This window comes from Trachurus japonicus, chromosome 1, assembly GCF_045865225.1.
Source record: "Trachurus japonicus isolate A0001 chromosome 1, Traja_1.0".
Classification (NCBI taxonomy): Eukaryota; Metazoa; Chordata; class Actinopteri; order Carangiformes; family Carangidae; genus Trachurus; species Trachurus japonicus.
In genome coordinates, this window is record NC_140907.1 from 36,513,374 (window position 1) to 36,539,291 (window position 25,918).

A 25,918-nucleotide genomic window follows, 5' to 3' on the forward strand; every position below is an offset into this window, starting at 1 on the left:
GATATTAGTTACAGTCACTTTGAATCATATGTTTAATGTTTTCATGACGTCACTGAAAGAGAAAACCTCTGACAGAGCTGAGCTGAGTGACAAGGATACTGTGTTTCCTCTGGCTGCTTCACAATAAAAATGTGAGGCTTTTATTGTGAAAGAGCTGCAGGAAGTGTGAAGTAAGAGAGAGACAGTTTAAAGTGGACTATAGTGTCTCTGTGGACAAACAGCCTCAGGTCTGTTGTGAGCCAGTTCACTAGAGTCAGTGTGACATGAAGAGAGTGAGTAGAGATGAAGCTCAGTGTTAAAGCTGCTGCTCACACAGTGAATATGATGAGCTGTACTCACCAGTGTTTGGTAGAGACTCTGCTGTGTTGCTGACAAACACCTGATGGACTCACTTTGACTTTCTGTCTCGTCTCTGCTGCTGCTCAGTCGTCCTCTTCTCACACGCCAGGAAGAATAGCTGCTGCCTCGCAAAAGCTAATGGGGATCTTAATAAACTAAACTAAACTAAACTAAACACTATACTTTCACTTCTGGACACTGACGCTCAACGTTCCTCTGGTTCCAGTGTTTCCAGTTTTCTGCTCCTCCCACTGCAGCTAGGTGTGTCTTTTACTGTAACAGCAGATTTTACCTGATGAACAAGAAGCAAAGGTAATAGTGCACCTGACAGGTGGGAGGAGTCAAGTGACTCGTCCTTGTGTGTTTCCTCCTCAACCATTCAGATCTCTGCTGTAGAGTGACTGTAAAGGCCTTAACACATAAAGACTCAATGCCGCAAACCCATTTTGGTTTTGTGCATGCTGCATGTCTCTCCTTTTTTCCACCAGAGGGCAGCTTGTATTGTTCACATGTAAATCGTGAAAAACAAATATTTGATTTAGATGCATTTTGACATGATTTCAATATATAAAATATACATAATATATATTCAATATATTAAAAATTGGGTTTATTTTGTTATAAGAAAATCTAATTTGATCTAATTTTATGTGTATATTGGAGCCAATAGTTTTGTTTTGAATAGTGAACTCTTATTTTTAAGACCACTACTTCCTTTCTGTGTTGTGTTGCCGGAAAAACAAAACCACTTGACCACAAAATTAATGAGCTAACAGTAAAACAGTTAAAGGGATAATTCACCCTAGAATGATATTTCGCTCATTATCTACTCACCCTCATGTTGACTAAGGGCTGGAAGAATTTTCAGAGTCCACCGTCCCTTCTCTGAGTTACAGGGGGTCTTGGCGTAGCAGTGCATTTCAATGCAACGGTTGCAAAGGGACACCAGAGCTCTTCGTAAAAAAACACACACAAAAAAACATCCAAATACCTCCATGATGCTCGTATGTAATGTCCGTCTTGTGCTGAAGCCCCAAATTGCGTAATTGTCCCGAAAAAAATTAAATAAGTCCACATTCCAAGCATGTTTATAGCATTAGCTCCTAGTGTCTGTTGTCCGGCTCTTCCGCTGCCAGCGCGCATGCGCAAGGTTCTGGTTCGTACAAATACGGCTCAGCAAAGAAATGCAGCTCGTCCTCGACATCAAAATCTTCAGCCATGGCTAAAATATGTTTTAAGAGGCCAAAATTGCACGAAAAAGTGTTGTCCCGGTGCAAGGCAGGCTATTACGGACTGCTTCTAGTCCTTCGCCGGGGTAAACAAGGAAGCGAGTCGGTCTCAGTGCGAACCTTGCGCATGCGCGCTGGCAGCGGAAGAGCGACAACAGACACTAGGAGCTAATGCTACAAACATGCTTGGAATGTGGACTTATTTAATTTTTTTCGGGACAATTACGCAATTTGGGGCTTCAGCACAAGACGGACATTACATACGAGCATCATGGAGATATTTGGATGTTTTTTTGTGTGTGTTTTTTTACGAAGAGCTCTGGTGTCCCTTTGCAACCGTTGCATTGAAATGCACTGCTACGCCAAGACCCCCTGTAACTCAGAGAAGGGACGGTGGACTCTGAAAATTCTTCCAGCCCTTAGTCAACATGAGGGTGAGTAGATAATGAGCGAAATATCATTCTAGGGTGAACTATCCCTTTAAAGTTTATGGTAAAACAAAGGAAAAGAGAGCAACAAAGCAGAAACGGCAACTTAATGATAAAACGTTGAGGGCTGAATGTATTATAGCAACCCCCGAGGAGGCACAAGGTTGCCGTAATTATTTGATGATTTGTGTTGGAAAATATGCTAACTCTTTAGCTCGCCTGTTTGATGAATTATCAGTGTATTTATTGTTATAATTGCTGAGTTGTCTGAGAAAGTACTGTGATTATTTACCATTTTTTATAGACAGATGTGGAAACAGAAATGTGACTGCTGTACTCTCTTCATTTTGACAGTTCTCACGTTGGTTTGTGGAACAGCAATAAATGTTAGAACCATCAGTCGAGTCTCTTACCAACTCTCGGAGGGTATGCTACACTCAAACTACCAGCAACAACACGTCACTGGTCTCAGTCCTGAACCTGTAATCAGCCTGTTTCTCCTCCTCATCACTAGGTGGCGCTGCTGAAGCTGCAGAGTCTGTTTCTGTCTGTTTCATCAACTTCTGAACGAGAATCAGGTAGCTGCTTGGCGAAATCCAGTAGTCATATTGATGGTGGCGTCAGGAGGTGGAGGTTGGACACAACACAGGACAGCCGTGTGTTAGATTCCCGTGCTGTTTCTATTGTTTTAAAAGTGTTAAAATGTAACAAATAAGCAGTGATAAAAATAGATATCCAAAATCACCTCTGAAAAAACTTCTGACTCTAATGTGTCAACAAAATAAAACAAAGAAAGTGGCTTTATCCATTGTTCAGATTTCTGTTCTTTAAATGTATGCAAAATAGCGCATATTAGATATTGCCTCATTTACATATTTAAAGATAAAATTTGAAAGAACTCGTAATAAAAAAAAAAAATTGTATTAATGTAAGTGATAAAGTTGGGAAGTCTCATGGTGATTTCTGTTGGTTACATTTTTTTTTACCCTATTCACCTGTAGTGTCTCACCTTTAATAAACTGGTCTCAGCTTTGGCTCTCTGCCTCGATGCTGGTCTCACATTTGGGCTTATTCTGACAAAACAGTACCTCCTATCAGAAAAAGAAGCAGATCGTGGTCGTTTTAAGGACTTCCTGAACACTTTGATATGATTTTGATGTTTCTACAGTAAATATTTTGGAAACACTTGTGAGTTATAAACAGGGGTCCCTTCTGCTTCTCTGAGAAAATCTTTGTATTAGAGTCAATGAGGAGCAGGGAGACACCTGGCCGGACTGAGAGTCACACAGTTTAAATCCTGTAAGTCTCTCTGCTTTGTTGAGCACATTGTTAGAGAGAGGACAAGTTTGTCTACAACTGTGGAAAAAAATCATGTGTGTAGAGTGTAATTTGTGGCTGTGAGCAGCGTGGAAAGAGAAAAGTTTCAGACAATTTCAGATAACTTCTCCCACTCTAGCTGATGATGTCACCCACTCTGACACGAACATTCCGCGCAATACACACCCATTATAATCTCAACACTTCTCCAGAAATGATCAAGGTCATTGAACAGTGATAGATCAAAAACTATAATACCTATCGACACGTGGATTAATACACCAATAGACACGACTTGTGTCTATATTTTACAGTTTAAATGGAGTCTCTAGGTTAAAGTATACCAGAGCAGTAGACGTTTGGAAAACTCCAATAATTAGTTTTTTTTTCCTCCCATTCACTTCAATGCAACATCCGTCTCTATGCAGGCGACTTCATGTTGTTTATCTCCAACCATCTCCATGTTACGGCAAACTACTCCTCTGTGTACATCCCAGCCTTTTCCACACATTTCCTCTCAATGGAAATTTGTCACGTCATGTCAACCATGTATTCATCAAACTTTTGTAAGACGTGAGCACATCAGATCCAACACTGTCTGAGGAGATGAAAAGCTCCACAGCTGTTTGAGCTGGAGACCAGATGTTTTTACTGTGTGAACTGAAATCTGTGTTCATCAGTGTCACTGCTCTCACTTCAATAACAGAACAAATCACAGAGATGTGGAACGAGTCTGTGTTGGTGCTAAACCGACTCTTCCAGAAGAAGACATACAAAACTTGTGAACAGATGAAGACAGAAACCTGAGGTCTCCTCTAGAACCACAAAAACAGATGAATGAAATAATTTGAGGTGAACAATCTGTCTTTATTATGGTTTAATCAATGGTCCTTCATTGATCAATATTGATAATTAGTTGTACTGACCCTGAATCTCTAGAAAAAACACAATGTGGCTACAGATGGTTTAACGTTGGAGAAACAGACAGATACAGTCCACCATGAAACACTGCAGAAGTCTCAATGACCTCAAGTCAGCGTCATGGAGGAGACCCAGTCCAGGTGAGTCCAGGTTCTTCTGTCTGGTCACAGAGAGGGAGTCATTTAAACCCTCTCTCCCTCAACCTGAATCATCACTCATTTGAAAAGGGCAGTGCACTTTTACTATTTTATCCTTGGCACACACAACTCCAACAAGGAAGGTCATTCATCTGCCACGCAGCCAGTCTAGCTGGAATTGGATTATTGGTCTAAAATGAAAGAGGATAAGATATGTTCTCATTCACAAGAGTCATAGTGACCAACAGTTACATTAATAAACACCTGCTACTGCTTCTAACTCCCCAAACCAGACTCAGTTAATTTACAGATTAATTTCAATCAAATCATTTTCCCTGTTTCCACTGATCTAATCAAATAAACTAAAGTAACAAGTGATTAAACAGCAGTTATCACACAGTTAACTTTCCTGTGTGATGATGATCTGATGAAGGTTAACTCATTAGAAAACAAAAAGATTTATATTGTTCAATATTGACACTAAATATTTACATTTGGTACCTGAATTAAAAATTCATCACGTTTTGCAAAGAACTGGATGTTTTGATCTTAACAGTTTAATTGACAGGACAGATGATCAGAGGGGCAGAGTTTTTACCTCCATGATTAAGACCAGGACTGATGTATGGGTGTAGTTTGTCAGTGAAGCAGCAGCCAGTGAAGGAGTAGATGAGAGCTGCAGCATCTATGTCATAAAAGGAGACCAGACCCTCCTCATAATCCACAAACACCCCCACCTTCTCAGGACCAGACCTTAGATTGAGATCAACTCGGGGGTCATCAAGAGCTTTGTACTGATTTACATTTCTCAACCATATCGTCCAGTAACCACTCTGAGGACTCGCTGTGATTTGTCCCTTCCTGTTGATCGACTCTCTGGCCACTCCCACATCCCAGGCAGTTTTTCCTTTAACCTGAACCTCAAAGTAAAATCTACCTGAAGAGAAACTCTGTTTTCCTAAGACACAGGGACATTTATCAAATCTCTCTCGGTTGTTTTGGCGTTTCTTCTTCACATCACCATCATGAACTTGTTTTAGATCATCAGACAGGATGAGTTCAGGATGTGCTGTATCAGGATCCAGAGTCACATCCGCTGCAAACTGCTGGACCCTCTTCACCTCAGCCTCCATCTTCATCTCCTTCATCCTTCCACGGAGTGTCTCCTCCAGCTGAGACACAGCTCTCACCACAGTCCCCTCATATGATGGACGGACTCTGACCTGTGTCCAGTCCTTGGTGGGTGGAGCAGCTTTCAGGGATGGGAAGCTTTGGAGGAGGTGGAGGTGGTCTTCAGAGAGTGAGAGCTGCTTCACCTCAGTCCTTCTCTTCTCCAGCTCAGAGATTTCCTGTTCCAGCTCTGTGATGAAGTCTTCAGCCTGTTTCTCTGAGCTTTTCTGTTTCTCTTCGATCTCCTTGATGAGCTGCTTCAGGCCTCTGTCAACAGACTCCTTCAGAGCAGTGAAGACCTCAACACCTTCTGCTTTCTCTCTGTCTGCAGCAGCTTTACTGATCTTCACTGACTGTTTCATCTCCTCAATCTTCAGTCGTCTCTTCTGTATCATCTGCTGAGTTTCAGCCTCTGTCTTCTGCAGCTCTGCCTTCTTTCCTTCATATTCTTCTCTCAGAGGAACAAACTCATGAGTCTTGTGGTCTAAAACAGAGCAGAGCATGCAGACACATGTCTGGTCGGTCTGACAGAACAGCTCCAGAGGTTTATCGTGCTTCCTACACATCCTGTCCTCCAGGTTCTCCACAGGCTCCATCAGCTGATGTCTCCTCAGACGTGACAGTGTCAGATGAGGCTCCAGGTGAGTCTCACAGTAGGAGGCCAGACACACCAGGCAGGACTTCAGGGCCTTCAGTTTGGTTCCAGTGCAGACGTCACAGGGAACTTCTCCTGGTTTGGAAACTTGTTGCTCTGAGCTGCTGCTGCTGGTTTTCTGTTGAACTTCACGTCTGAACTGAGCAACAACCTCAGAGATGAATGTGTTGACATGCAGCTCAGGTCTCACATAGAAAACCTTATTACACATTGGACACTGACACCTGTCACTAACGTCCCAGTGCTGAGTGATGCAGCTCTGACAGAAGTTGTGTCCACATGGTGTACTGACTGGATCAGTGAAGACATCCAGACAGATGGAGCACAGGAACTGATCTTCAGACCTCAGGTTGCTGGCAGCAGACATGTCTACACTCTGAGGGAGAGAAAACAAATGTTCATTTAAAATAATGTTCTGTGTCTTTAAGACTGTGGTTCTCTACCTGGGGGACGGGGCCGTCCTGTTGACCTGTTTATTCCCCTAAAGTTCAACATGGATCCTTCTTCATCACTTCTTCTGGTCTCATTGTTAATAACTGCTAGAAATATTGTCTGAAGGGCTGTGAAGCTTTTTCACCTGTAGGGGGCGTGGTGGAGGAAGTTTGAGAAGCTTATTTTATTTTATTTTTATTCGGAGAGGACAGTGCACATTAACTCATTGAGTGCCATTGACGTCTATGGACGTCAATCAAAATCCAACGCTTGAGTGCCATTGACGTCCATAGACGTCAAATGCACTTTTCTGCGGCTGGTAAATGGGGACGCTGTTGCGCACACTGTGAGTAATTTTGGGGCTTCTGGGATGTGTAGAACGAAGAAGACTGTAGATCAGAGCAAGAAGTGAAGAGGAAGGAGAAGACGAGCGCGATCGGTACAGAGATAAAAAAGTCTGTAAAAGTTTCTATTTCTAGAGGAAAACGACGGGCAGAGCCTGGAACAAGTGTAACGTGGAGCTGGAGGAAAGCTTAGCCACGGTGCTATTAGCAGCTCCAGCATGAAGTGATCAGAGGAGGCAGGAAAAGTAAACTGATCGGATCGCGGAGTCAGTTTCACCAGTTGCTGCCTAACCGACGTGACGACGAACCGAGAGATCAGCGCGGTGCGTCGCTGCCGCGGCTGCATCCAGCACAGAGGCTGAAGACGCCACGACGTCTCCCTCCCTACTGCAGAGACGATGCAGCAGGAGGAGAAGTAGGAGAGGAGAGGGGAGGGGAGGGGGTGGAGGGGGAGGGGGGCATAGGAGAGGCAGCAACTGCTCGTACTTGTTGTATTTTAGTTGTTGTTGTTGTTGTTGTTTTGTTTTTTGTTTAGTCTTTTTTTTTCTTTTGGGGGGGGGGGGGGGGGGTGAAAAAAAAATGTGAAATGAAATTTTCAGATGTCTTACATGTTTTTGAAGCCAAAATTAAAACGGATGAATCACTGTTTTTCTTGAGAGACTCTCTTTCACAAAAATGCATTTTTCTCAGCTTTCTAGAAAAAAAGTGGTCTTTTTGGTGCAACCAGGCTCTATTCAACTTAAGATAAATCAAGAATGGAACAAGGTACAAACAAATGGTTTTTTCCCTAGTCAAATAGAGAGTCTCCTCTTTCCTTTGAGCTGTTTGGTGTTTTCAGAGTCATAATACAAAATACTCTCTGGGTCTTGACATATTACTCAAAATGCCCCAAAACGCTGGCACCTGGCACTGACCATTTTATAAAAGGTCTGGCACTCAATGAGTTAATAAACATGTCTGTAAAAGTGCCAGTGTTAGCCAGAGGCTAATTTTCAACTGTAGTCCTCCAGCTACGTCACGCTAAAGGCCACGCCCCCTCGCCGGTGAAAACAAAGGAGAAGTCCTCAGTGTGTTCCATAGGCGCTAATACAAAAAACCACAATGCCAAAGAGTTGTTGTGTGGTATACTGTTCGTTGAACAACTTAAAAGAACCTAACATCAGATTTTCCCTACTCCCTTTAAGAGAGTGGGACAGGAAAAGAAGAGATTTGTGGCTTCAGGCCGTACGAAGAATGGACAAAAATGGCAAGCCGTGGGACCCGGCTAGTCCACATGTGCTTGTGTGGTAAACCATTCGGGGGGGGGGGCGACCGCCATTCCGAAGGTCCGCTATTCCGAAATTTTCTGAAGGTCCATTCTAAAATTTAATGTGTGGGCTAATATACAAGGGGGAAAAAAAAGATTACTCATGTTACAAGCTTCGATCCCTGGCCGCCCGGAACCAAGGTAACTGTTCTAACCACTGCACTACGGCGACAGTTGATTGACATGTTTCACTCAGCATTATATACCGCACCTCTCGCCGCTGAGTGGGGTCATTCTCCGGTAGGCTGTATGGACATACCTAGGACATCCCTAAATCTTTAATTTTTTCAGTAAAACGAAGTGATATAGCTGTCTGCCTGACAAACGTTAGCTTTTGCAGGAGGTTTCCAGGCCGTTTAATGTTAGATAGGCCAAATCAAGACGGACTACGCCGGGATTTGTATTTACTGCCAGTCAAAACCAGCAGTTTGTTTTCACTGGAATGGGGGCGTGGCCTCACTTGCTTGCTTTACTTGCTTCGAAAACCGAACTGCATATGATGCAGAGGGGTGTGACCTATATCCAGATGTTTGGTGATTAGACTGACCATCCACTTCTCAGCCACCTTGGATATAATAGGGAGAATGCTTATGGGCCTGTAGTTTGCCATTTCAGTTTTGGTACCAGATTTAAAAATAGGTGTAACTAAAGCGAACTTCCACTGTGATGGGACAGTGCATTGCCTGATTGACAGGTTAACCAGATGTGTGAGTGGTTTTACCAGGTAGTTGGCATTAGATTTGAGAAAGTTACTATCTAGCCCATGAGCATCCTTGGCTTTGGAGGATTGAAGAGATCTTATTATCTTCCCCACCTCAGCTTCAGTGATTTCCTCCAATCTAAGGATAGGGAGGTCATTTTTGATGGGACATACGTAGAAGGTTTAAACAGTTGCACAATTTGAGTGGCAGAACTTATGAAGTATGCATTTAGTGCTTTGGCAAGAGTGAGGGGATCTTTCACCAGAGCATCATTTATCAAGCTCTGGTTTAAACAAATATTTTATTTACTTTTTTATTTATTGAACCAGATAAAAGACCCATTGAGCTCAAGACCCCTTTCACAAGGGTGACCTGGCCAAGAAAGGCAGCAACACACGTCCCAGTGAATATAGACAGATAACAACAACAAACCAAACATTGAAATATAAAAGTGCAGGAGTTATGGTTATAATAACAGTTTAAGAACACAGGCACTGTTCAATGGATTCTCATTGTCAGTCTTTTAAGAAAGAGCAGAAGGCTTCCAGTGAAATAAATTCAGATAATTAATGGATATTAAATAAATCAGATACTGAAATAAATAGACCAATAAATACATATGACGACTATTCTAACATGATATTAGTTACAGTCACTTTGAATCATATGTTTAATGTTTTCATGACGTCACTGAAAGAGAAAACCTCTGACAGAGCTGAGCTGAGTGACAAGGACACTGTGTTTCCTCTGGCTGCTTCACAATAAAAGTGTGAGGCTTTTATTGTGAAAGAGCTGCAGGAAGTAAGGCAGCAGTAGGAAGTGATACCTTGACAGCATGAAAGCAGGAAATGAGGTGAAGTAGAGAGTGAAGCTCAGAGACTGAGTGAGGAGTTGTAAAAGTCCTGAGCAGAGACACAGAGACAGTTTAAAGTGGACTATAGTGTCTCTGTGGACAAACAGCCTCAGGTCTGTTGTGAGCCAGTTCACTAGAGTCAGTGTGACATGAAGAGAGTGAGTAGAGATGAAGCTCAGTGTTAAAGCTGCTGCTCACACAGTGAATATGATGAGCTGTACTCACCAGTGTTTGGTAGAGACTCTGCTGTGTTGCTGACAAACTCCTGATGGACTCACTTTGACTTTCTGTCTCGTCTCTGCTGCAGCTCAGTCGTCCTCCTCTCACTCTTTACTTTCACTTCTGGACACTGACGCTCAACGTTCCACTGGTTCCTGTTTCCTGTTTCCTGTTTCTTGCTCCTCCACTGCAGCTAGGTGTGTCTGTGCTTTTTTATATTTAAAAGAAAATCAGCTCCTGGTTCTTCATGGTTCAGAGGTTGGAGTTTGGAGTTGAGCTGAAACTGTTCCACTGAAAACACAACAACATGAACTCGGCCTCATGTTGTTCTTTATTCTGCTGAAGGAGAAACTTTTATTGTACTTTCAACTTTTAGTTTAATGAGGCTGCAGCACAGACAAATAGAGGTTTCTTCTTACAATCACACATCTACAGATTTGTTTCAATCAAAAAACCAATTCAAAAGTCACCAAAGTATTGTCTGAGAATCTGATGTATCAACGAGTTACAGAGAAAACCTCAAAGCTCCTCCCACTCTGATGATGTCATCCAGTGTAGCCCTGAACATTACACTAAATACACAACATTACAAACTAATAAATCATAAGATAAACACGTAAAACTTAGACTGTGATTATTTGAAAACAGTGTAAGAAATCTGAGAGTTCATTACAAGGTTAATATCTGAAAGTCTTGTGAATAGTTTAAAGGTTAATTATGATCTGTATCTGAACGTATGGTGAAGTCATTTGGATACAAAAAGCTGGAACATTTCAAAGATGTGAACATGGTGACAGAGTTGATTAAGTGAATTAATCTAATGAAAATTATCCAGATTATTAAGAGCCCTGTGATGAAAAGTGAACCAACAAGTGAACAACATCACAATGAGGATCCAGACGTGTTGAATCAATGAAGATCAATCAGTTCATCAAACTACACAAAATACATAAAAAGAAGCAACACTTTAAAACTGGAAATCTTTTAGAGCTTGAGTTTGTCCAAAAAGAGATTAAGCAGGAGACCAGAAGGGCCAAACTGTGCTACAAACAGAACGTTGACAATAAACTATGTAACTGCCTCAAGTTAATGACGGTGCAAACCAATAAAACCCGAAAGTGCTTTCCTCAGATCAAGTCTTGGCAAATGAGCTTAATAACTTTTATTGCAGATTTGAGTTGCATGATTTTAGTAACGAAAGAGCCATTGTAGCCGACGTTCGTATCTGGCCCTCTGCGTTGTGTTCTCTCACGGCCTGCCTTAGGTGGGGTTCGAACCCTCGGTCTCCTGCACGGCAGGCAATGATGCTAACCACCCATAAAGGACGTGCTAACCAACTTGCCAAGAGGTTGACAACCGCTTGGCAAGTTGGTTAGCACGTCCTTTATGGGTGAGTGAGTGCACATCCGTTACACCACCTTAAAAGAGACTTTGTCTGACTTCAGTGACTCGATGTGTCCTTTTAATGTTTATTAACGTTAATTTATAAACTCCTTTAAACATTGTAAAATTAAAACAAGTGCCGGCCCTGACAACATCGGCAGCTTGCTCGTCCACCATGTTGAACAGTTGGGCCCTATGTTCACTCATATTTTTAAGGTGTCACTTTCTTTGCAGCGGGTCCCTGCAATGTGGAAATAGTCCATTATAGTCCCTGTTGCTAAAACCACTTGTCTGAAGACCTTGAATGATTTCAAGCCTATAGCATTGACCTCATTAGTAATGAAATCATTAAAAAAACTGATGAAGAAATAAATATTGACCAGGACGGAACACTTTCTTGATCGTTTGCAGTTTGCATACAGATCCAAAAGGGATGCAAGATGCTACTTTAACCCTGCTTAATTTCATCTATCGCCACCTTGAGCGCTCTAGCACTCATGCCAGACTATTATTTGTCGATTTCTCATCAGCCTTCAATACTATCCAGCCTCATCTGCTTGTCCAGAAACTTACTGACCGGTTCTCTGTGGATAATAGTATTGTTGTAGCCTAGAAATCTAGCTGCACCCTAGCGGCAGCAAATCTATTTGCTCCGTAGGTGGGTCTAGAAACGAGCCATAGGAACGTTTTGAGTCTTGAACACCGATTGTGTTCACCAATCACAGCGCTCTATCTGTTTAGAGAGTCGTTAAGGCGGGCTTAACGCGATGATGACATACATTTTAATTGGCTTGTCAGGCTAACGTCATCTTGCTCTTTGCTCTGATTGGTCGTAGCGCTACCCTATTGCGTGCAGAGGCAGTTTGAAAGACAGCCTTCATCCCGCCCCCTGGATTGAGCCGAGGTCTACCGGTCGTTGCCAGACTAGACATGTTAATGATATAGTCTGGCTTGTCAGGCTAGTATTGTTGACTAGATACTTGATTTTCTTATGTGTAGGACTCAAAAAGTGAGAGTAAATGGGAAACTGTCTGACACGTCTGTAACATTCACTGGCTCGCCTCAAGGATGTGTTCTCTCTCCCCTACTGTATTTTATGTACACTAATGATTGCAGAAGTGCATATGACAACCGCCATATTTTGAAATTTGCTGATGATACGGTGATAGTGAGCCTGCTGAACAGGGATGAATTCTCTCATGGTCCAGTTGTTGATTATTTTATGACTTGTTGTCAGGACTCGTTTTTAGCAATCAATGCCTCTAAGACCAAGGACATGGCGATTGATTTTAGACATTCACAATCTTCTCCTGTCTACACTGTAAGAAATGGCCAGAACATCTAACTAGTGGATTAAAAGGGTTTTCCATGGAGTTTTTCCTCAGTGGATGTGAGGGTCTAAGGACAGAGGATGTTGTTGCGATGCCATGTAAAGCCCTTTGAGACAAACTGTTTGTAAAAACGGGCTATACAAATAAAATTGCCTTGCCTTGCCTTATAAGTACTTGGGTACTATTCTCGACAAAAAACTGACCTTTGAGTGTTAACACAAGAGCCAGCAACGCCTCTTCTGTCTTAGGAAACTTGCAAAATTCTAGGTTGACAGGACCCTGTTGAACATGTTTTATCGTTCCTTTGTTGAGTCTGTGCTTTTTCTTTTATCTGTTGGTTTCAATCTTTTAATATCAAAAACAATAATGTATTGTCAAGAGTGGTCAACGTCCGCAGAAAAATAATTGGCACAGACCAGGAAACCCAGCAGGATATGTACAACAAAAGGTTGAACAATAAAGCAAAATCCTTCCTGTCTGACAGCTCCCATCCACTATACCAACAATTTGAGCTTTTTCCTTCAGGTTTCCTTTCCTTCGACCAATCAAAACCAACAGATACAAACAATATTTTATCCCAACAGCTGTCTCCCCCCTCAACTCTAAGAGGAGGTAGCTTATTGCACAGCACACTTTAATTTTATAGAGCACTTTGGCCATCTTGGTCTAGAAACAGCACAGTGTGATTAATTTTATCAATTATTTCTTGCTTTTTGTCTGTCAACATCTGCGTTATGTCCATTGTTTACATCAGTGTTTTATCTGTATTACTGCTATCTGTGTTTTGTGTTTGTATGTTGTTTTATGCTCCCCACTCCTGCAAATGAATTGCGCAATTGGGGATGGGTAAAGTTGTTGAAGTTGAAGTTGAAGTGCACATCAAAACCAAGTAATCTGATTGGTTTACTCAGTTTGATTGACAGGACAGATGATCAAAGGGGCAGAGTTTTTTCCTCCATTATCGAGATAAGGACTCAGGATCGGGTATAGTTTGTCAGTGAAGCAGCAGCCAGTGAAGGAGTAGATGAGAGCTGCAGCATCTACGTCATAAAAGGAGACCAGACCCTCCTCATAATCCACAAACACCCCCACCTTCTCAGGACCAGACCTCAGAGTGAGACGGACCGAAGGGCCAGCAAGAGCTTCGTACTCATTTCCATTTCTCAACCATATTGTCCAGTAACCATCTTGAGATCTCAGTTTTATTTTTCCCTTCCTGTTGATCGACTCTCTGGCCACTCCCACTGTCCAGTCAGTTTTTCCTTTAACCTGAACCTCAAAGTAAAATCTGCCTGAAGAGAAACTCTGTTTTCCTAAGATGTCCGTATAACATGTAAATCTCTCTGGGTTGTCTGGGAGTTTCTTCTCTTCATCACCACAGTGAACTTGTTTTCCATCATCAGACAGGATGAGCCAGGGACTTGCTGTATCAGGATCCAGAGTCACATCCACTGCAAACTGCTGGACCCTCTTCATCTCAGCCTCCTTCACTTCCTTCATCTGTTCACAGAGCGTCTCCTCCAGCTGAGACACAGCTCTCACCACAGTCTCCTCATATGATGGACGGACTCTGACCTGTGTCCAGTCCTTGGTGGGTGGAGCAGCTTTCAGGGATGGGAAGCTTTGGAGGAGGTGGAGGTGGTCTTCAGAGAGTGAGAGCTGCTCCACCTCAGTGCTTCTCTTCTCCAGCTCAGAGATTTCTTGTTCCAGCTCTGTGATGAAGTCTTCAGCCTGTTTCTCTGAGCTTTTCTGTTTCTCTTCGATCTCCTTGACGAGCTGCTTCAGGCCTCTGTCAACAGACTCCTTCAGAGCAGTGAAGACCTCAACACCTTCTGTTTTCTCTCTGTCTGCAGCAGCTTTACTGATTTTCACTGACTGTCTGATCTCCTCAATCTTCAGTCGTCTCTTCTGGATCATCTGCTGAGTTTCAGCCTCTGTCTTCTGCAGCTCTGCCTTCTTTCCTTCATATTCTTCTCTCAGAGGAACAACTTCATGAGTCTTGTGGTCTAAAACCGAGCAGAAAATGCAGACACACGTCTGGTCGGTCTGACAGAACAGCTCCAGAGGTTTATCGTGCTTCCTACACATCCTGTCCTCCAGGTTCTCCACAGGCTCCATCAGCTGATGTCTCCTCAGACCTGACAGTGTCAGATGAGGCTCCAGGTGAGTCTCACAGTAGGAGGTCAGACACACCAGGCAGGACTTCAGGGCCTTCAGTTTGGTTCCAGTGCAGACGTCACAGGGAACTTCTCCTGGTTTGGAAACGTGTTGCTCTGAGCTGCTGCTGCTGGTTTTATGTTGAGCTTCATGTCTGAACTGAGCAACAACCTCAAAGAACAGAGTATTGACATACAGCTCAGGTCTTATATCGAAAACCTTATTACACATTGGACATTGACACCTGGCACTAACGTCCCAGTGCTGAGTGATGCAGCTCTGACAGAAGTTGTGTCCACATGGTGTACTGACTGGATCAGTGAAGACATCCAGACAGATGGAGCACAGGAACTGTTCTTCAGACCTCAGGTTGCTGGCAGAAGACATGTCTACACACTGAGGGAGCAGTGGCGGCCGGTCAATAGGGGGCGCTAGGGCGCCGCCCCCATCAAAATTTCAGGAAAAAAGTATAGACACAGTAAACATAAATTACATAATAAAAAGTAATTACCACGTCTGTTCAGTGTTCACTCATACAATGGGTTTTACTTTTAAATTTGTAAGCCTTTCCATTCCATATTGGGTTTATTCTGGGTTGTTTCATGCATTTCAATAGCGAGGGGCGCCGGCCTAATGAGTGTGTATGTGGGCTCTTAAACTTTTGGCTTCCATGTGACTTCATGCTGGTCTCTAATTGGTCACTTCAAGATTCTCCTCCGGGCGCAGCTCTCTGCGCCCCTGGCCAATCAGCGTGCTTGAGCTCATTTTTCATCCAGTCTGATTGATTCATGATATCTGTCAGTCAAAGTCACTCCCTTGGCAACGGAGCCGTGCCCGTCACTCAAAGAGCGACAGACACGCCCACGCGCACACGGAGCAGACAGAAAACAACAACAACGAGAAGACAGGAGGAGACATGGCGACAGCAAACGAAAATTCGGTTGTTTCGTTACGCAGTAATCCTTTCTCGAGGCGTTCGGTGGAGGAAAAAAAAAGAATAAAGGAGCTTGGACCGGAGCAGCCTGATATACAAATCCAGCAGCAGGCAAGTGACAGGGGAAGGAGTTACACTAGAGGCTTCTCCCGTTTGTGTTACACCAAACACAGTTGGCTAGCTGGATGTGGAGTTAGCAATGCTCTCTATTGCTTTCCATGCTTGCTTTTTCAAAGTGTTGGCACTGAAGCTCTGTGGACAACAACTAGGGTCAGAGACCTGAAACATCTCTCTGAAAAATGCAAACGGCATGAAAGTAGCCGTAGCCACCTTGACAACAGCATGAAGCTACAGTTTTTTGGCCGAGTTAGCATTGCTGAACAATTAGATGAGGGCTACAGAGTTGGCATTAGAAGGCACAATGAAGAGGTGACAAAAAATCGTCACATACTGTCCAGGATAATAGACTGTGTGAAATTTTGTGGGGCCTTTGAATTGGCTTTACGTGGCCATGATGAGAGTGAGAGCTCTGTCAACCCCGGGATATTTCGTGGGCTGGTGGATTTTGTTGCCTCTCTGGATGGAGCTTTGAAAGAGCACCTTGAGACTGCCACTGTTTTTAAGGGTACTTCAAAAACTGTCCAAAATGAGCTCCTGGATTGTATGTTGTCTGTTGCAAGGGAGCAAATAATTAAAGAAGCTCAAAAGAGTGTTTTTGTATCAATCCAGGCAGATGAGACAACAGATATTTCAACACAGACCCAACTTGTGCTTGTACTACGCTACATTGATGACAAACACAGTGTGCAGGAAAGATTTTTTGAGTTCATTCCTCTGCAGTCATCTACTTCTGAGTCCATTGCTACTGCATTAAAAGAGCGTCTTGCTGCCATCATTCCTGAGGATCAGAAAAGCAAGCTAATCTGCCAGGCATATGATGGAGCCAGTGTGATGAGGGGTGCCACTGCAGGTGTTCAGAGGAAAATCAAAGATGAGTACCCAAATGCCCACTATATCCACTGCTATGCACACCAACTCAACCTGATCATGCAACAGGCCACCTCTCACATTTCCAAGGTGAGAATTTTTTTTTCTGACCTGGGTGGATTTGCCAGCTTTTTTTCCAGATCACCCAAGCGTACAGCTGTTCTTGATAAAATGGTGGCCCATAGACTGCCAACATCCAGCAATGTCAGATGGAACTTTCACAGCCGAGCCATCAACACTGTGTTTGAGCACAGACAGGATCTCATTCAGTGTTTTGAGAACATACGCGACTCGGGTGACTTTGACCCCAATACCATCAGAGAGGCAGGAGGCATGGCCATGCTGCTGGAACATCAGGATTTTAAGTTCTTTCTGGAACTTTTTCACCACATCATGCCACATGTGGACCTCCTCTATGCCAAGCTCCAGAAGAAGAACATAGATGCAGTCCACATCAAAGGGAGCATCCAGCAGTTTGAACAGGACATACAAAACATCAGGTAATAAGTATTCCTATCAGTAATATGATCATCACATTTTTCAACATTATCTCTTTTCCCCTTTTTGATTATTATTATGACTTCTCACACAGAAATTCTCTCCATTCCATGGGTGAGCAAAGCAGTGGTTCTCTGACAGCAAAGAGGCGTCGGGTACTCAGTTCAGAGGATCGTCAAAATGTTGCAGAAGAGGTGAGTTTATGTTGTAGAAATCTGTCATAGTCCATGTTTCATTTGAGGTTGTAATGTTTGTTAGAGGAGAAATGTGTTTTGAAATACAATTTAAAATATGTCATTGTCATGTTGTTGTTGAGATGTAGCCTCATGTTGCAGAGATGTAGCCTATCACCTAATCACAATTAAACTATTTAAACTACTGTTTTAAGTAGTACTATCACCAATACATAAGTAATAGCAATACAAAAAGCTGAAATGTGCAATAAATAGGTCCAGGGGAGCCATAACTATATGTACACAAAATATAGCCAACAGTGTACTGTCTGAGGAGCAAATGCAAAAAAATAAAATTGTTAAAGAGACATCTATTTTTTCTCTATATATTTTTGTATTCTTCTCTCTGTAGATCTGCAACACCATTCTGGGACACACCAGGGAGCGCTTCTCCTTCACCGACCATCTTGTCTGTGCAATCTTGCTGCAGGGGGACAGGTTTGAGGACCATCAGGGGGCATTTCCTGAAGAGACACTACAAAGCACGCTGAAGGCCTACCCAATGCTGAACGGAAGCAAACTGAAGACAGAGCTCAGTCTCATCTACAGCAAAGTAGAGTTCAGAGCCTGTTGTGGTGCAGTGGACCTGTTCCAGCTGTTCATGGAAAACAATCTTGAAGATGTCTTTTCAGAAACTGTCACTCTCTTAAAGATCCTCATCACCACACCCATGACCACAGCTGAAGCAGAGAGGTGCTTCTCAACCTTGAAAAGAGTGAAAACCTTCCTCAGAAACACCATGACCCAGGAGAGGCTGAATGCACTGGCCATGCTCTCCATGGAAAAGAGACTTGTTTGTGAAATGACAGATTTCAATCAGAAAGTCATTGAAAAATTTGCTGGCCTGAAGGAGAGGAGAGCAAAATTTATGTTCAAGTAGTTTATTGTTGTGTTGTAATCCCCGCCCGCCAGTGCGCCCCCCCAGATTTTTTTAGCACCAGCCGCCACTGTGAGGGAGAGAAAACAAACATTCATTTAAAACTAGAAAAAGCATTTCCTACCGGAAAATGTGAATGCTGAAAGCCATTGCTGAAGTCATGCTGATTTAGCAGAAGAAATTGACAAAGAGAGCAAGTACAGGAATGACATGCAAGAAACATGTCTAAGGCAGGAATCAAACCCATTACTTCATGATTGGTAACCTGACACACTAACACTTTGGCCACAGAGCACCTGAAATACACTGAGCTTTATACTATCAGGAATCAAAGACTGTCCAATGGCAGTTGAATAGAACCACATGAGTTCTATACTGCCATAAATCAAAGCTGTTTGAGTGCTAGCTGAAGGTCTTGTGAACATTTTACAAGTTGAATGGACTGTGTAGCTTAAAATAAGTTAAAGTTGTAAAATTTGAAAGTGGCTTAAAGGAAAGGGAGGCAGAAATCTAGAAAAAAGCTTTGAGTTGAGTCCACACGGTTCTCATCCCCTCAGCCGGAGCAGCGAGTAGAGAAAAAACGTCTCTTTCTTACGTTTTAAAACGTCCAAATAATACGAATAAGGGCTGCTGCTCTGTGATTGGTCAAAATCAACCGTCACGGGTAGATTCTTTGCAGGCTGAAAACAGAGCCTAGGGGAGACGCAGACGTCTGATCTTTTTTCACATCACTTCATTTACATTATCCCCAAGGTTAGTGTGTAAGTTTTTGCCTAATACTGTCAAAAAAAAGCTGCCTCCCTAGCCTTTAAGTTTTAAAGACTGTTGTCATTCATTGCAATGTGATGATGTGCTGCAGACTGTGGTATGAGCAATCAATGAGACTCTTAACGAGCTGTGACCACCTGTAGCCAATTGAAGGCGGGGGAGGGGAGGTAAATTCTGCCTGTCACATCCATCAGAGGGCAGCGCAGGACAAGAAATGACAAGACACAATGTCTGAATGCAACTCATTCAAGAGCTATGCTATGTCTCTGCCGCTGCCTTGAAGTTCAAAGAACAGCGGTATAAACAAGAAACATATTAACACAAACCAAGAGTGAAAGACAAAGAGGTAAAGAAACAGATCATGTGGAAAATGCACCAACAAGGTTGTTGAGGCAAGATACAAACCCACAAACTTGGTGTTGCCAAGTGGACACCATATGCACTGAGCGACAGTGATACTCATCTAACAGGAGTTTTGCACTGTCATCAATCTGATGTTATTCAATGCTAGAAAATAAGACAGACCAAGTGGTAGTACTTAAAGCTCAAAGAGGCTGATACACTAACAAGGTTGCTCAGTCAGGATTTGAACCAGTGACATTGGGGTTGGCTAGCAGCCACCTTACCACAAGACTATAGCAATACTTGAGGAACTTGGAGGTTGAGACTTTAAAGAATGTGAAATTATTCAATGATAGCTGAAAGCTTAGCAGAATAGTAGAAAAGAAGCAAGAAGTAGAAATAGGGGACTTCTGTGCAAGGTGTGACTATTTTTGGTGAATTTAAACAAAGTATAATGCTGTTTACAGCAAGTTACAAACTGGAGCTCCATCTGCTGGGCTCTGAAAAAAAATGAATTAGGGTGAATGGAAGCAGAGAGCTCCAAATTATTCTCTAAGTCTCTGTGCTTTTTTGACCATAGACTTAGAGAATAATTTTAAGAGACAGACAGAGACAGAGGACAAGTGTGGCTACAAACTGTGGCCAAAATCATGAGTGTAGAGTTTCATTTGTAGCTTTGGTGGCAGTTTAAGAAGAAAAGTTCTAGTCATTTTTTTTGGCTCGGCTCCACTCTAACGATGATGTCACCACTCTGACCAAACGCCATACACACTCATTGAAAAGTCTGAAATTGTTCAGAAATGCTCATGTGCTTTTAAAGGCTTTATCTCAATAACAGTATATAAAACAGCTGTGTACAGGGTGGATACATCAGAAGTTTGTCTCCAGCTCAAAAGGTGAATGAAGCCTGTAGGTGGAAAGTATGTGGAAACAGATGAGGTTCAAAGTAGGACCAGTAGTTTCAGAGTTTGAAGCCTGTTCCAATGTATTTCCTACGGGACAAAAACATCAGAAAAAGTTTGAAAAAATATAGAGTATCAAAAAGTTGAATGATACCACTGGGTTTGGTCTGGGATGGGAGTGGGTTTTTGAATTGAACCCATGACCTCATGATCAGTAAACCTTTACTCTGCCACTAGGCCACAGCCTAGACAGCCTAGACTCACATGAGTTCTATACTGCCATACAGCTGAAATTCTTGTGAACATGTGCGCTTGCCAGTCACCCAAAGGGACATCTCTTTGGCCAAGTAGCCAGGGCACATGATCAATTGGAGGCATAGTGACAGGACCACCACTGTCACACCAGGAACACACCGGCCCGACCACCGGGCGTCGAAGACAGTCGGGGAGAGTCGGACGACGTCTGGTACGCGTCTCTTTGGTGTGTTCTGCTGCCTCGGGAAAGCACGGAAGCTATTGGGTCTTGCCGGGCCCGATTCGACATGCACAGTCAGGGAGCGTCGAACGTCGGGGGATTAGGCTTGTCGGGTACTCTGATTGGCTGTGTGCTAGCTATGGCTATTCTGATTGGCGGTGCCCTAGCAAATCAGCGTGGTGTGTGGGAGGGGCGGAAGTTAGTAAGTAAACAAACGGTGCGGTCTCTCCTTACATTTTCCCTCCTGCGACATCTTTGGGCAAGAACGAGCCCAAGAGCAGACAACACGACCATAAGCTCTGCCAGAGCAAACATTTGCTGCCAAGCTTTTGTGGCAAGGTGAAGAGGGCCCGGGCGAGATTCGAACCTCAGACTCCCGGGTAAGAGTCATGCACGCTAACCACTTGGCCAAAGGGACATCCCCTTGGCCAAGTAGCCAGGGCGCATGATCAACTGGAGGCATGGTGACAGGACCCTCAACTGTCACACTTTGTTTTCCAAAACGTCCAAAACGTCTTCTCAAAACTAATAACAAGCTAATGTTGTGTGCACTTTGTTTTAATCTCCATGGTTTCTTCTATGGTTTCTCCGTTACAGCATTTCCTGTTTTCATGTTTCGGATTACTGGCACAAGACTAGCGCCGCCTGCTGTTAGGGAGACTTATTGCATCTCGCGCAAGTGTGAGTCAGCAGTAGTCGAGGCAGTGTGTTTCACTGCTTCCTTTGTCCCGACTGTGTCCAACGAGGGGCGATGTAGTTGTCGGATAAATGCTGTCGGCCTTCGGCTCGTGTCAGGGCAGTGTGTGGGGGCCTTAAAATAAGTTAAAGTAGTACAATTTAAATTAAATGAAACATAAGGTTCAGTGGAATACTCATGTTTAATTTGAACATATTTTCTTAGTTTGTTTTTGGTTTTTTTTGGCCATATATTCACCTTCCATTGTTGTTGGTGACAGTTTCTGTTTAACCACCCTTAGATTACACTGTAAATTATTCATAAAATATACATTTGAGTCTAAAAGTGAAAACAATTGAGGATACCTCTCTGATCCATGCATGGTTATGCAATTTGTTCCAGTTAGATATGCTTCTGGTTAACCTCTCCTCTAGCAGTTGATTTAGGCGGTTCCACAGTCTAATCATCTCATATCTTTGTCTTGTCAAACAGCTTTCCCAACCTGTATCACCTTATAGCTAACTTAGTAGTGTACTTATGCACTCTAAGGAAGCAGTTCAAAGCTCTGCTGCAGAGAAGAGAATAGATGCAACCAAAGAGTCATATAATTTAGTGTAAGTAGCAGAACCTAGATCGGGACATAGTTTCATTTTACCAAGTATGGCACCCAGAGCTCTGCCTGCTGAGTCAGCCAACATTTTCCTTCCTTCTGAAAAATTCATAAATTCATAGAAAACAAAGCCTAAATATTTATAGGAGGGAGTATGACTCAGATTCATTGACCCAAAAAGAAATCTAGAGTTACTCTGCTGCTCATATTTCCTCCTAAAGTGTATGATTTGCGTTTTTCCCTGTTAATTGCAAGTCTCCATTTACTACACCACACCCACATAATATTCAACATTTTCTGAAGATTAGACTCATTGTCAGCCACCAGAGCGATATCATCAGCATATAAAAGAACACTAAAATTAATATTTCCAATTGATATACCCAGATTTGCCTGCTTAATTTCCTGAGCCAATTCATTCATATAGAAAGCAAACGGGGTGGGCGAAAGCACATCACCTTGCTTCACACCAAACGGTGTGGGACACCAGCCAGTTCTAAATACATTTAACTGAATACAAGCGACTGGGGCTTTGTATAAAGCTTTGATGGCATTATATAATTTACCATTAATGCCAGAGCAAAGTAACTTGTCTTCCAAAAATTCTCTGTGAAACCAATCAAAAGCCTTTTTGAAATCAACAAAACAACAATCAAAAAATCAAACAAAATGTATTTTTATCTTCCTCTAATCTAGCTACCTCTTATAACAGATGAAATAACAAAAATATGGTCAATACAAGCTCTATTTTTTCTAAAGCCTTTCTGCTCATCCATCAACCCATTATTAGAAAGTGAAGCTCACAAGAGTCATTGTGACATGAAGAGAGTGAGTAGAGATGAAGGTCAGTGTTAAAGCTGCTGCTCACACAGTGAATATGATGAGCTGTACTCACCAGTGTTTGGTAGAGACTCTGCTGTGTTGCTGACAAACTCCTGATGGACTCACTTTGACTTTCTGTCTCTGCTGCAGCTCAGTCGTCCTCCTCACACACATTACTTTCTCCTCTGGACACTGCAGCTAGGTGTGTCTGTGCTTTTACTGCTAAACATCAGCTTTTATCTGATGAACAGGGAGCAAAGGTAATAGTGCACCTGATAGGTGGGAGGAGTCAAGTGACTCATCCTTATGTGTTTCCTCCCCAACCCTTCAGATCTCTGCTGTAGATCTGATAAGTGTAAAGACCTCAGCACATGATTCATCTTTAATTTACCTGATAATTACACCAACTACCACTGACAACACATCACTGGTCACTAGGTGGCGCTGGTATAACAAAAGACTTCTTTAACCCTGTATTTTTTTGAGTCGTTGTTGACCTTCTGTGAGTATTATCACTGTTGAGCTGTTTGACTTTACTGACCTTGATTCCGGACTGTTGTATGGAGCTGAGTTTTGGATTTCCATCAGGACTTGATGGTAGTTGTGGATTACTCTTCATTCATTAATAAGTTTTGCCAATTTTTCCATGTGCTTTTGTTCCGTTGTACCTTATTTGGCATAAATCTTTAAAACGCCACTTCTTGTTTGCTCTGCTCTTTTTGGCCTACCAGGAACAGAGCAGTTTAAACATTAATTATGATCTGTATCTGAATGTATTTGATTTGATTTTTATTTGTCTCAAACAGGCACAGCAAAGACAAACAGTATATGTAAAAAAAACAACAAAAAAAACATATAAAAAACAATAATGATACTGTGCAAGTTTGAGAAGGGGCTGAAGGAAGCAAAGCTTATCAAGTCCCTCCTCATAATCCACAAACACCCCCACCTTCTCAAGACCAGACCTCAGAGTGAGATGGACTGGGGGGCCAGCACCAGCTTTGTACTCATTTCCATTTCTCAACAATATCGTCCAGAGACCATTCTGAGGACTCAGTGTGATTTGTGCCTTCCTATCAATTGACTTTCTGACCACTCCCACATTCCACTTAGTTTTTCCTTTAACCTGAACCTCAAAGTAAAATCTGCCTGAAAAGAAACTCTGTTTTCCTAAAATGTTAGGATAACGTGTAAATCTCTCTGGGTTGTCTGGGAGTTTCTTCCCCTCATCACCACAATGAACTTGTTTTCCATCATCAGACAGGATGAGATGAGGATGTGCTGTATAAGGATCCAGAGTCACATCCACTGCAAACTGCTGGACCCTCTTCATCTCAGCCTCCATCATCTCCTCCATCTGTCCACGAAGCGTCTCCTCTAGCTGAGACACAGCTCTCACCACAGTCCCCTCATATGATGGACGGACTCTGACCTGTGTCCAGTCCTTGGTGGGTGGAGCAGCTTTCAGGGATGGGAAGCTTTGGAGGATGTGGAGGTGGTCTTCAGAGAGTGAGAGCTGCTCCACCTCAAGTGCTTCTCTTCTCCAGCTCAGAGATTTCCTGTTCCAGCTCTGTGATGAAGTCTTCAGCCTGTTTCTCTGAGCTTTTCTGTTTCTCTTCGATCTCCTTGATGAGCTGCTTCAGGCCTCTGTCAACAGACTCCTTCAGAGCAGTGAAGACCTCAACACCTTCTGCTTTCTCTCTGTCTGCAGCAGCTTTACTGATCTTCACTGACTGTTTCATCTTCTCAATCTTCAGTCGTCTCTTCTGGATCATCTGCTGAGTTTCAGCCTCTGTCTTCTGCAGCTCTGCCTTCTTTCCTTCATATCCTTCTCTCAGAGGAACAAACTCATGAGTCTTGTGGTCTAAAACAGAGCAGAGCGTGCAGACACATGTCTGGTCGGTCTGACAGAACAGCTCCAGAGGTTTATCGTGCTTCCTACACATCCTGTCCTCCAGGTTCTCCACAGGCTCCATCAGCTGATGTCTCCTCAGACCTGACAGTGTCAGATGAGGCTCCAGGTGAGTCTCACAGTAGGAGGCCAGACACACCAGGCAGGACTTCAGGGCCTTCAGTTTGGTTCCAGTGCAGACATCACAGGGAACTTCTCCTGGTTTGGAAACTTGTTGCTCTGAGCTGCTGCTGGTGGTTTTCTGTTGAGCTTCACGTCTGAACTGAGCAACAACCTCAGAGATGAACGTGTTCACATGCAACTCAGGTCTTATTTTGAAAACTTTATTACACAATGGACACTGACACCTGTCGCTAACATCCCAGTGCTGAGTGATGCAGCTCTGACAGTAGTTGTGTCCACATGGTGTACTGACTGGATCAGTGAAGACATCCAGACAGATGGAGCACAGGAACTGATCTTCAGACCTCAGGTTGCTGGCAGCAGACATGTCTACACACTGAGAGAGAGAAAACAAACGTTTATTTAAAACAATGTTCTGTGTATTTAAGACCAGGGGAAGAAAAGGTGTTGGAGGGAAGAGAGACTGGGGCCTCGCATTGACTACCTTTCACGAAAGGGGTCAAATCAGTCGAGTGAAGCACACCAACTGGATGAAAACCATAGCTTGGAGTGCATCAGCACCACTGTCATGGAAGTTGCAAACTCAAACACAGAAATGGTGGAACAAACATCAGTTGTGGAACCCACCCGAACTCCTAGACCTGCAGTAGAACGGAGGCTTCCAGGGCACATACTGCACAAACGGAGTCCCGTATAAAGTGTATAAAAACGCACCAGATGTTTGTAGGTTCCTGTGGAGGTTCATGAGGACAGTATGGCAGAAGAGGATTATACTCACAAATGGGTAAAGGAGAATGTTTCAGCATCTGTAAAGAAAAGCTGGAGATCCTGTGGCAA

The 25,918-nt window shown here is 43.1% G+C and overlaps 4 protein-coding genes across 5 annotated transcripts; 1 reads left to right on the forward strand and 3 right to left on the reverse strand.

Annotated features, from left to right (window-relative positions):
- Nucleotides 1–4,928: 4,928 nt before the first annotated feature.
- LOC146992464 (E3 ubiquitin-protein ligase TRIM21-like) lies at nucleotides 4,929–6,563 on the reverse strand. Its single transcript, XM_085786688.1, has one exon. It carries the CDS (start codon nucleotides 6,561–6,563, stop codon nucleotides 4,929–4,931), a length of 1,635 nt encoding a protein of 544 aa, XP_085642814.1.
- A 7,105-nt stretch (nucleotides 6,564–13,668) lies between these two features.
- LOC146992465 (E3 ubiquitin-protein ligase TRIM21-like) lies at nucleotides 13,669–15,309 on the reverse strand. 2 transcript variants are annotated; one of them, XM_085786661.1, is made up of 2 exons: nucleotides 14,638–15,309; nucleotides 13,669–14,568 (listed from the first exon to the last, which is right to left on the reverse strand). In XM_085786661.1, exons 1-2 carry the CDS (start codon nucleotides 15,307–15,309, stop codon nucleotides 13,669–13,671), a joined length of 1,572 nt encoding a protein of 523 aa, XP_085642787.1. The 2 variants fall into 2 exon arrangements, with proteins under 2 accessions (XP_085642787.1, XP_085642778.1); XM_085786652.1 differs by having other exon boundaries at nucleotides 13,669–15,309.
- Nucleotides 15,310–15,832: 523 nt separating this feature from the next.
- On the forward strand, nucleotides 15,833–18,525 carry LOC146992466 (zinc finger MYM-type protein 1-like). Its single transcript, XM_085786508.1, has 3 exons — nucleotides 15,833–17,343; nucleotides 17,436–17,535; nucleotides 17,927–18,525. Exons 1-3 carry the CDS (start codon nucleotides 15,839–15,841, stop codon nucleotides 18,452–18,454), a joined length of 2,133 nt encoding a protein of 710 aa, XP_085642634.1. The 5' UTR covers nucleotides 15,833–15,838; the 3' UTR covers nucleotides 18,455–18,525.
- Nucleotides 18,526–23,978: 5,453 nt separating this feature from the next.
- LOC146992467 (E3 ubiquitin/ISG15 ligase TRIM25-like) lies at nucleotides 23,979–25,452 on the reverse strand. Its single transcript, XM_085786899.1, has one exon. The coding sequence runs from the start codon at nucleotides 25,446–25,448 to the stop codon at nucleotides 24,573–24,575; it is 876 nt and encodes a 291-aa protein (XP_085643025.1). The 5' UTR covers nucleotides 25,449–25,452; the 3' UTR covers nucleotides 23,979–24,572.
- Between the last annotated feature and the right edge of the window lie 466 nt (nucleotides 25,453–25,918).

Coding starts and splice junctions, on each gene's coding strand:
- LOC146992464 (XM_085786688.1), bottom strand. CDS start 6,563: ATGTCTGCTGCCAGCAACCTGAGGTCTGAAGATCAGTTCCTGTGCTCC.
- LOC146992465 (XM_085786652.1), bottom strand. CDS start 15,309: ATGTCTTCTGCCAGCAACCTGAGGTCTGAAGAACAGTTCCTGTGCTCC.
- LOC146992466 (XM_085786508.1), top strand. CDS start 15,839: ATGGCGACAGCAAACGAAAATTCGGTTGTTTCGTTACGCAGTAATCCT. Junction 17,344..17,435: donor CAGGACATACAAAACATCAG/GTAATAAGTATT, acceptor CTTCTCACACAG/AAATTCTCTCCATTCCATGG. Junction 17,536..17,926: donor GTCAAAATGTTGCAGAAGAG/GTGAGTTTATGT, acceptor TTCTCTCTGTAG/ATCTGCAACACCATTCTGGG.
- LOC146992467 (XM_085786899.1), bottom strand. CDS start 25,448: ATGTCTGCTGCCAGCAACCTGAGGTCTGAAGATCAGTTCCTGTGCTCC.